This window comes from Salvelinus sp. IW2-2015, unplaced genomic scaffold, assembly GCF_002910315.2.
Source record: "Salvelinus sp. IW2-2015 unplaced genomic scaffold, ASM291031v2 Un_scaffold1377, whole genome shotgun sequence".
NCBI lineage: Eukaryota > Metazoa > Chordata > Actinopteri > Salmoniformes > Salmonidae > Salvelinus > Salvelinus sp. IW2-2015.
The window spans coordinates 133,035-144,080 of NW_019942867.1; the positions used below are offsets into that span (position 1 = coordinate 133,035).

The 11,046-nt window shown below is 41.9% G+C and overlaps 2 protein-coding genes across 2 annotated transcripts; one reads left to right on the forward strand and one right to left on the reverse strand.

Annotated features, from left to right (window-relative positions):
* Positions 1-3,261: 3,261 nt before the first annotated feature.
* LOC112070603 (gamma-crystallin M3-like) lies at positions 3,262-4,273 on the forward strand. The gene is made up of 3 exons (XM_024138022.2): positions 3,262-3,372; positions 3,559-3,798; positions 3,953-4,273. The coding sequence occupies exons 1-3, from the start codon at positions 3,346-3,348 to the stop codon at positions 4,226-4,228; spliced, it is 543 nt and encodes a 180-aa protein (XP_023993790.1). The 5' UTR covers positions 3,262-3,345; the 3' UTR covers positions 4,229-4,273.
* A 1,427-nt stretch (positions 4,274-5,700) lies between these two features.
* LOC112070600 (E3 SUMO-protein ligase ZBED1-like) lies at positions 5,701-10,745 on the reverse strand. The gene is made up of 3 exons (XM_024138017.2): positions 10,653-10,745; positions 9,744-10,088; positions 5,701-9,626 (listed from the first exon to the last, which is right to left on the reverse strand). The coding sequence occupies exons 2-3, from the start codon at positions 10,078-10,080 to the stop codon at positions 8,014-8,016; spliced, it is 1,950 nt and encodes a 649-aa protein (XP_023993785.1). The 5' UTR covers positions 10,081-10,088; positions 10,653-10,745; the 3' UTR covers positions 5,701-8,013.
* Positions 10,746-11,046: the final 301 nt, after the last annotated feature.

Genomic DNA, 11,046 nt, shown 5'->3' on the forward strand with positions numbered 1-11,046 from the left:
CCACAAACCTGTTGCCATGGTGACCAGTATGTGGAGGTTGACGGTACAGACGACGGGGACCATTAGCTTCAGTGGAAGAGGGTCCTGGAGGGGGGTAGGATGTGGGCGTCTGTCTCATTGAAGGGCGAGATGCCAACACACACAAGTGAGGGTCAACACACACAAGTGAGGGTGTGGTAATTGTGACACCCTTTCTAGGTACCACCCAGTCTCCATTGGCACGGCTGACTTCACACTGATAACAATTATTATGCAAATGTCAGGACAGCAGCCAGGTGGATTTGGGTTTATTTTTGGATCAACACTGAGAATCGTGAATTATCTACAGGGCTGTACTTTCTGAATGCTTGGTGTTTTCCCTCTACACATACAGTAGTGTCTGTGTAAATGCATCTATTAGACAGGTTCAAACCACTGATTGTTTGGTGGTACAGTACATTTACCATTGAAGTCTTGTTTAAGTTTTGACTACAGTCAGTGGTAGGAAGGTAAGAGGACAATTGTCATCCCTATACCAGGACAGGAGGAGAGAAGTGGTGACCCTTTGCTGGCCTCCACTGGCATGAAGAGGAACAGGTGCCGAAAACCTCTCCACCAAATTCAACCAATTGTATGTGAGTCAGTCAGGGACATGAAAAGGCTCTTGTAAAAGCCTATCTGGACATCAAGCTCCACATCCAAACACGGGGTTCTGTTTGAGAGGGAAAATCATGTATGGAGCTATTGTTTGATTGTGCAATGTGTAGAGAGATCATAAAAATAAAGAAAACAAAAAAGAAACAACGATTACCTTACTGGGGAAGAATGTTGCTTTTGGCCGGCGAGCAAATAATTGATTTAGTAGTGAACCAACTGCCTCTTCAGAGGAAGAGGAAGGACTGCATGAGGCCTCTATCAGCACAGTAGAGTGATGACCTGACCTGGCATAGCAAAACAATAGGTGCCAGATTTAGCTCCACACCACACCTCTAAATATCTACAGTATCTACATACTGGATCTCTAACTGGATCGGTGCCTAGCACCGGGTCAATCCAGGCGGGTGTTTTTACATAAGAACCTTCCCAGCTGGTAACCCAGACTCCGCGGTACAATGCAACACGCCTGGTACTCCAAAGTATCTTGGGAATGTGCGATGTTAAAAATAGTTGGTACTTGATGCAAAGCAGAATATTTCCACCCTATTAAAAAGCCCACACAGAGAATATGTGAAAGATGCAGGCAATGGCAGATAGCCCTTCTAGCATGCCTTTCTCTGTCATCACAATGTGTGTGTGGGATATCTAAGAAGGGAGTGGTTAATAGAGAGATGGATTAGTAGAGAGGTGTGTGTGTGTGTGTGTGTGTGTGTGTGTGTGTGTGTGTGTGTGTGTGTGTGTGTGTGTGTGTGCGCGCGTGCGCGTGCGTGTGTGTGCGCGTGCGTGTGCGTGTGTGTGTGTGTGTGTGTGTGATTGCTTTGCCTAAATGAGCCCAGATTGTAGATCAGAGGAAAATATTATGTTTTCATAACCTCAATATTGTAAAAATTATCTTAATATGGACTTTTGGGGCCAGAGAATAAAATGGTGTGTGAATGAACTACTTTACTGTAAAATCTATAAAGTATTATAAAAGTCTATAAAGTATTTATGCGACTGCAATGCTGAAAATGTCCATATTGACTGACCTTCATGTCTTAAAGTAATGATGGACTGTCGTTTCTCTTTGCTTATTTGAGCTGTTCTTGCCATAATATGGATTTGGTCTTTTACCTACCAAATAGGGATGTGTTAGGGATCTGTATAACCCCCCTACCTTGTCTCAACACAACTGATTGGCTTAACTTTTAAGAAGGTACACCTGTTAATTGAAATGCATTCCAGGTGAATACCTCATGAAGCTGGTTGAGAGAATGCCAAGAGCGTGCAAAGCTGTCATCAAGGCAAAAGGTGGTTATTTGAAGAATCTCAAATCTCAAATATATTTTGATTGGTTTAACACTTTTTTGGTTACTACATGATTCAATATGTGTTATTTCCGAATTTTGATGTCTTCACTATTATTCTACAATGTTGAAAATAGTAAAAATAAAGAATAACCCTTGAATGAGTAGGTGTTCTAAAACTTTTGACCGGTAGTTTAACGTAATTGACACCGTCCATTCGATAGCTGATGTTTAGGGGGCATTCATTATCATCATTCAGACATTTCTATTTCCCAATAGTTGTTTTCATTTTTAACAGAAAGTGGTGGGATATCTAAGGAGGGAGTGGTTAATAGAGATGGATTAGTAGAGAGGTGTGTGTGTGTGTGTGTGTGTGTGTGTGTGTGTGTGTGTGTGTGTGTGTGTGTGTGTGTGTGTGTGTGTGTGGTGTGCTGTGTGTGTGTGTGTGTGTGTGTGTGTGTGATTGCTTTGCCTAAATGAGCTCAGAATGTAGATCAGGGGAAAATATTATGTATTCATAACATCAATATTGTAAAAACTATCTTAATATGGACTTTTGGGGGCAGAGAGTAAAATGGTGTGTGAATTAACTATACTGCAAAATCTATAAAGTATTATAACAGTCTATAAAGTATTATTAACTGTTATGAACTAGTTACATACCCTTTTATAAACCCTTTATAAAGGCTTCTTTAAAATAAGTGTTAACTATTTTCTTTTTAGTTTTTGTAAATCAAGAGAAATTAACAAATGTATGTATTTGAAATATTTTTTAAATACAATTGAAAGTTTTGTAACAATTTCTGTAGTATCGTGTTATGAACCATAAATGTTAGTTAAGTAACAACTCACTTTTGATGATGTATTCACTGGTTAGGAATGTCAGTCTACGTGAAGTCCACTGAGGTTTACGAACGGTTAAATCAGCACACTGAACCAAAGATGAGTAATAATACATAGTTTAACCTAAAAGGTTAACCCCAGATTTTCACTCTATTCAATATATGTGATTTCTGCTAAATGTCTTTTAAAAATCAGCTTACAATATAACATTGAGCCATGTATCACCAATATTTAATAAAATAAGATTACAAAACGTAGGGAAGTATTGTGCAATGTACTGTATGGAGAACATTCAATTTCAAGGCTGTTACTAGCTGTTGTAAACTCTCAAAAGGCTATATGTTACTTTGTTTGAGAAACAGACAATTGAGAAACAGTCTTTCTAAAGACACTGAGGGATCCAGTCACTGGAAATGTGGACGTAACCTCAGTGGCCTCTGCAGGCTTCTATAGCATGTTGCTGGGTCAGGGGTTTGAACAATGGAATTGGAATTCTTTAGGTTTGGTCAGGTATAAAAGAAAGGGTTAAACCAGGTAGGAATCAGTTCAGGAGCAGCAACCAGCAGCACAGTGAGCAAACATGTCCACCAGCATGAACATGGGCAGGGTAAGTTTAAAACCAAAATATATACTTTAATTTTCATATATTGTAATATAAAAGACCTCTAGTGCTCTAGCACCCCCAACTACAACATTAAAGTTGAAGTGTGACTGAATAGCATTGCAAATTTCTCAAAAATGTTTGTTTCATAAAACATTTTAATTCCTAGAAATGATCATTTTTTATTTTCAGGTCGTCTTCTACGAGGACAGGAACTTCCAGGGTCGTTCCTATGAGTGCAGCAGCGACTGCGCTGACATGTCCTCCTACCTGAGCAGGTGCCACTCCTGTAGGGTTCAGAGCGGCTGCTTCATGGTCTACGACCGCAACAACTACATGGGAAACCAGTACTTCATGAGGAGGGGAGAGTACTCTGACTTCCAGAGTATGATGGGAATGACTGATATCAGGTCCTGCCGCACGATCCCCATGGTAGGCCATATGATATTTAGTCTGCTGTTAACAGCCCCACTCCAAGTAGCTTTGTGAAGTCCATAATTACACAAATCATATTGGCTCTGTGAGCTTTTCAACAGTCTGATGTATTCAGTAATTCATTCAACATATTCTTATTTCCTACTAACAGCACAGAGGATCCTACAGAATGAGGATCTACGAGAGAGATAACTTCGGAGGTCAGATGCACGAGATGATGGACGACTGTGACTCCATCATGGACCGTTACCGCATGTCCGACTGCCAGTCCTGCAACGTGATGGATGGCCACTGGCTGATGTACGAGCAGCCCCACTTCAGAGGCAGGATGATGTACATGAGGCCTGGAGAGTACAGGAACTTCAGGGATATGAGCATGAGTGGCATGAGGTTCATGAGCATGAGGCGTATCACTGATATGTGCTAGATATGTTATGTTGACCAAATAAAAGTGATTGGTAATCCATAACAATTGAGTGTTCTACATCATTTCAATATTTGGTGTTTTGTGTTTACATATGTAGGTATGATATAATATAGGCCAATTATAAACACTACCGGTCAAAAGTTTTAGAACACCTACTCATTCAAGGGTTTTTCTTTATTTTTTACTATTTTCTACATAGTAGAATAATAGTGAAGACATCAAATCTGTGAAATAACACATATGGAAACATGTAGTAACCAAAAAAGTGTTAAACAATCAAAATATATTTTATATTTGAGATTCTTCAAATAGACACCCTTTTCCTTGATGACAGCTTTGCATGCGCTTGGCATTCTCTCAACCAGCTTCACCTGGAATGCTTTTCCAACAGTCTTAAAGGAGTTCCCACATATGCTGAGCACTTGTTGGCTGCTTTTCTTTCACTCTGCGGTCCGACTCATCCCAAACCATCTCAATTTGGTTGAGGTCGGGGAATTGTGGAGGCCAGGTCATCTGATGCAGCACTCCATCACTCTCCTTCTTGGTACAATAGCCTTTACACAGCCTGGAGGTGTGTTGAGTCATTGTCCTGTTGAAAAACAAATGATAGTCCCACTAAGCCCAAACCAGATGGGATGGCGTATCTCTGCAGAATGCTGTGGTAGCCATGCTAGTTAAGTGTGCCTCGAATTCTAAATAAATCATAGACAGTGTCATCAGCAAAACACCCCCATACCATAACACCTCCTCCTCCATGCTTTACGGTGAGAAATACACATGATCATCTGTTCACCCACACCCCTTCTCACTAAGCTCGTGTTTCTTGGCACAAGCAAGTCTCGTCTAATTATTGGTGTCCTTTAGTAGTGGTTTCTTTGCAGCAATTCGACCATGAAGGCCTGATTCACACAGTCTCCTCTGAACAGTTGAGGTTGAGATGTGAATGTTACTTGAACTCTGTGAAGCATTTATTTGGGCTACAATTTCTGAGGCTGCTAACTCTAATGAAGAGGTAACTGCAGCAGAGGAAACTGGGTCTTCCATTCCTGTGGCGGTCCTCATGAGAGCCAGTTTCATCATAGCCCTGGATTGTTTTTGCGACCGCACTTGAAAAAATGTTCCAAGTTCTTGAAATGTTCCGTATTGACTGACCTTCAAGTCTTAAAGTAATGATGGACTGTCGTTTTTCTTGGCTTATTTGAGCTGTTCTTGCCATAATATGGACTTTTACCAAAAAGGGATATCTTCTGTACACCCACCCTACCTTGTCACAACACAAGTGATTGGCTTAACTTTTAAGAATGTACACCTGTTAATTGAAATGCATTCCAGGTGACTACCTCATGAAGCTGGTTGAGAGAATGCCAAGAGCATGCAAAGCTGTCATCAAGGCAAAGGGTGGCTATTTGAAGAATCTCAAATATAAAATATTTTTTGATTGCTTATGTCAACAAGTGTATTAGAGGCGAGGTCAGGTGCAGGAGAGTAGAGTGATGTAAACAGGCGCACTTTTATTTTAGTTCCAAATACGAGAGCACTACATGCGCTCAAAACAGAGAACATAACAACAGTAAAGCGCTTAATAAAACACCACAATAAAATGAAACAATTACACACAAAACATGATGGGAAACAGAGGGATAAATAGAAGTAGATTGATTGGGGAAATGAAAACCAGGTGTGTATGGAACAAGACAAGACAAATGGATATATGAAAAATGGAGAGGCGATGGCAAGAAAGCCGGTGACGTGGATCGCCGCCCGAACAAAGAAAGTAGCCGACTGCGGCGGAAGTCGTGACAGCTTAACACTTTTTTGGTTACTACGTATGTGTTATTTCATAGTTTTGATGTCTTCAGTAATATTCTACAATGTTGAAAATAGTAAAAATAAATAAAAACCCTAGAATGAGTAGGTGTTCTAAAACGTTTGACCGGTAGTATAATATAATTGACACCTTCCATTCGATAACTGATGTTAAGGGGGCATTCATCATCATCATTCAGACACGTCTATTTCCTAATAGTTTTCATTTCTACCTGAAAGATATGCCTAACATTTAACTTCTACCCTATACCAGGGTATCCCAAACTCGGTCCTGGGACCCACCTGGGTGCACATTTTGGTTTTTGCATTACTTATTTACTGTCAAAAAGCATTGAAATGAATGTCCTTAAGATGATAAAGAGATATTTTGATGTTAACACTAAAGCATTAGTCAACTTGTAGTGCTAACAAACTTAGCTAATCATACACGTTGTGCTACTCCACAAACAATACTCTAATTGATTGGCCAACATCGAGCAACTGATTGTGGGTCCAAAGCAGCACTCATTGTGGGTCCAACGCATATGATGATGTTTAATGGCCTAGCCTCATTGGAAAACTGTGTACTTCTTCTCAGTCCAAGTAAAGAAAATTCGCTCAAAATAGAGCTTATTTCAATCCACAAAAACGTGGGTGTTAGGTAGAAAACCTAAAAATGGAATAACAAGATTTTGCTGCAGTGATATCAGGCACACCATTGGCAAAAACTCAACAAGACAAGAAGTATCTCTGATAAGACTGAAAGGAAAAAGCTCAACAGGATTCAGAGTAAAAAATTCAGAGTAAAAACTTAACATCACCCCAACCAAAATGCTAAGTATCCTTGTACACATTTTACAGTGGCCTTCCCATTGAGCTTACATATTACAGTGAAATATGTCTGTGAAATATGTATCGTTTTAAGAGTAAATTGAAAACCCAGTATTAATGTGTGCTCTTTACTTTTTAATGACTGGCTCAACAACTGTTCCATTGGCAAATAGTCTGGGTAGCCATTTGAGGTCTCCTTGGCAACCACTTCATTTATTCACCTGTTGTCAATTCAAACTTGGGCTCTCGAGTGGCACAATGATTTAAGACTCATCTCAGTGCAAGAGGTATCACTGCAATACCAGGTTCAAAACCAGGCTGCATCACATCTGGCTGTGATTGGGAGTCCCATAGGGCAGTGCACAATTGGCCCAGTGTTGTCTGGGTTAGGCCATCATTGTAAATATGAATGTGTTCTTAACTGACTTTCCTAGTGAAATAAAAAAAACAGTGGAATGCCTCCAAGCAATTTCCCCCCATAATTTTCAAGCATGAACCTTTTCAAATGCACATTGCCCTTTGTAAGTGTCAATTGTAAGTTGTATACCAGCTACAGACATCCTTGTCTGACTTGCATACATCACTATTGTACCTTCAATGAAAATGCCATTTAGCATCATCCCCACCTGCATCAATAGGCATTGAATAAACCATCAGAAGTTAAATAATATTTTCTTGACCTTAAAAAGCACTCAAAAAGCATCAAGAGAACTCCATACGTGGTGATATGAATGTGAAATAATATCAATTGCACAACAACCATCACGATTACATGACAATGCAAAATAGTATTCAGTGATTTTTACAAATGTTTTAAAATATATTTTTAACACTTATGGTGATTATGGCAATATTTAATTCAGTCCACCCAGTAATAAATCAAATGTAATTGAGAGCCATAAACGTACACCCAAGTGTGCCAGGTTGTTAGGCAGTGCAGCATTGTCCTCTAGTGGTCAAATGGCCTCCTGACAAATGTTCAAAATGTAAATGTAAGACCGCTTCTCTTAAAAAAAAAAGGCAATTTTAACATACTTTATACACAAACCAGGAAGAATACATTACAATGCATTTGGTACATTTAATAGTCCTATGTTACATACAGGCCAAACAGCATGAGAAGCACTGTGGATAGTATGCTGCTTGTGCTATACTAGACCTTTATTCAACAGCATTATCTGCTCTACAGCCTTCATACTGAGGCAACTCCTCTTTTTATTGAACACATCTCCAGCTTTGGTGAATATGCGCTCGCATGGCACAGACGARGCGGGAACGCTGAGGTATTTCCGAGCCAGCTGGAACAGGTGCGGGTACACCTTGGAGTGCTTCTCCCAGTAGTGCATGGGGTTCTCCACTCGGTTCAGGTACGGGTCACTGAGGTAGTGTTGTACCTCCACCGCTGCATCCGCCGTGCTGCTCTGGACGCTCTGTGTCTCGCCCACTTTACTGTCAAACATCTCCCACAGACCCCCATCGTGGGACTTAGACGGAGATGTTGCCATGGAGATGGAAGCGGTTTCCATTGCCCAGGAGGAGGTGTGGGGTGATGTCGGGGAGGGTGTCGTTGACCCGGTGGTGGACGGCGGTAGAATGTCGTCCTTGTCCGGATTTATCCGGATTAATGAGGCGCACTCGGAGGTGAGGAGCTTCACCGCCTCCTGAGCGTAGCCTTGGTTCCCGAAGGCCAACATTTTGAAGCGCGGGTCTAGGAGAGCAGAGAGAGCCAGGATTGGCTCGGTCTCCACCATACTGCAGCTCGCCTGAAGCTCCCTCTGCAGGTTAGACGCCAGCTGTGTAGCCGTAGGGTGTATGATGGCCCCGTGCTTCTTCTCAAGGGTTATCTTCAGCATCCGGACAAGAGGAATGACCTTGGAGGCCGAGACGCGTTTCTCTGAGGCGAGCTCAGCTGTGGCCTGGTTGAAGGAACCCAGCACTCCGAGACACTGGTGGATGACCTCGTAGTCAGCAGATCCCAGAGGGATGATGTCCGTGTCCAGGGTGCTGAGAGCAGCAGCCACMGACTCCCTCTGATCAAAGAYRCGTTCCAGCATAGAAAAGCTACTGTTCCATCTCGAGTCCACTTCCTGGATCAGCTTCTGCTCCGGCCTGCCTAGCTGCCCCTGCACCTCGGCTAACCTCATCTCTGCGTTCTGATTCGACTTGAAGAAAGCCACGATAGCYCGCGCTTGGGAGCGGATGTCCTGCAGCTCCAAAGTAGMCTCCATGGACCTCTTAATCACAAGGTTCAGGACGTGTGCAAAAGAGGGCAACTGGAGGATTCCTAATTTCTGAACCGTGGCTACCATATTTTCGCTGTTCTCTGTGACAAATGCAGCRACCCTGCTGTGGAGRCCCCAGCTCGCCACCAGTTGGTTTTTGGCCTCCTCAATGTGGATMACTTTGTGGTTTTCAGGCAGCTTAGAAATCCCAAGGAGGAAAGTGGATAACTGGGCATTTTCTGCTACCAAATGCCCTGTCACTGAAATGTAACTGTGCTTGTCTATAGATGTCCACATGTCCGAAGTCAGGCTGACAAAGTCAGAAATTACCATCTGAGAWACAACATTATCATTGATGAATTCACACCGAGACCCCACCATTTTCTTCAGYGCTTGCTTGTTTGGAAGATTGTAGCTTGGGTCTAGCTTTTGGACGAAAGCAGYGAATCCCTCTTCCTCGACTACTGAAAATGGCTGGGTGTCTTTAACCAACATGTTGACTAGGGCATCATCCAGGTCCTCTTGTCTGGTGGTCCTGACTATGAAATTAAACAGTATAATCAATTCAAATTGAATTAGATGTACAATTAATGCTAATCTAAATATAATAATTGATTGAAACAGGATGAAAACTATCAATCCTAAAGGAAACATACCTTGGATGTGGTGTCCAGCAGCAGCATTGTTTGTAAACATTGAGTTTAGTCCTGTAGTACCAGAGTACGATGAGTGGACTCCAGAACTACTAATTATTGAGTTTGAGAACGTTGAGTGGACTCCAGATGTTGAGTTGCTTGTGCTTGAGTGGGCCCCAGATGTTGAGTTGCTGTACCAAGCCTCGCTTGGGTGCCTTGATCGTAGGTGCCTTAACATGGCGGAAGTGTTTTTGTTGAAGCTAAGCCGTTGTGAACAGAGGGCGCACTGGACCTTATTGGGTGTCACTAGAGTGAAGTGATCCCACACCAGTGAGAAGGCTCTCTTAAACTCAGTCATCGTAGGACCTGCAAAATAAAAAATAAACAACTTTATCAATCATTTTGCCGCAGCAATGTAGTAAACAGATCGAAATGATTTTGGTTGCTGATGGGAAACAACTGTTACTATAGGTGCAAAAATTAGGCTTGTGTGAGCTAAGTGTAACGTTATTAGACAACGTGTAGTGGGCGTGATTTACAATACGAAGGAAAAACAGGAAATCTAGCTAACGTTACATTTCTACGAATCTGAACAGCGCTTGTGTGTAGCTAGCTAGTTGGCTAGATACATAAACTTTAAACAGGGCAGAAAATGAAATAAAAGGAACAGGATTGGAAGTCACATAGCGTTACACCTTCAGCTGACATGATGGGGTTCACACGTCCGGTCTGTACTAGCCATAGAGATCCATTCTATTGCTATGGTGCTAGTAACTAGTTAACGTTAGCTAGCTGTGTGGGTATGTTGAGCAAGGCTTGGGTCTGCTGGACAAGGTAAATGTCGGACAAGTAGCTAGCGTAGTGTCTGTGTTTGGCATCGTCATTTTATTTTAAAACAACAGGAGTGCATGTTTGCAAATATTAACTTACCTTCTTTGATTATTCGTAATGTAATGTAAAATATATAGTCATTGAGCGCTGTGTGCTTCTGAGCGCGCGATTTGATGATGTACGTCGCAGAATTACGTCACCTCCGATTTTCGAACCGCTTTACTGCCAGTTGTGCTAGCCAGCTGTTTTTACCGATTGAGTGGTTGCGTTCGAGCTAATGTCAAGTCCGATGGTCACCGCCTTTCAAAGTGAGTTACATTATGGGGATAACATTGTCCGACTTGCGCCTACATGTCGACTGCATGAACTTTACAGAAATAATGTGATCAAATGTCATTAAGTTTTGACTGCAGTCGACAGCAAGTTTCTGCAGTTGCTCTTCACCAATTTCATCCTGCAGCCATCGCATGAATTATGGGCGGCTCTCGTGTCA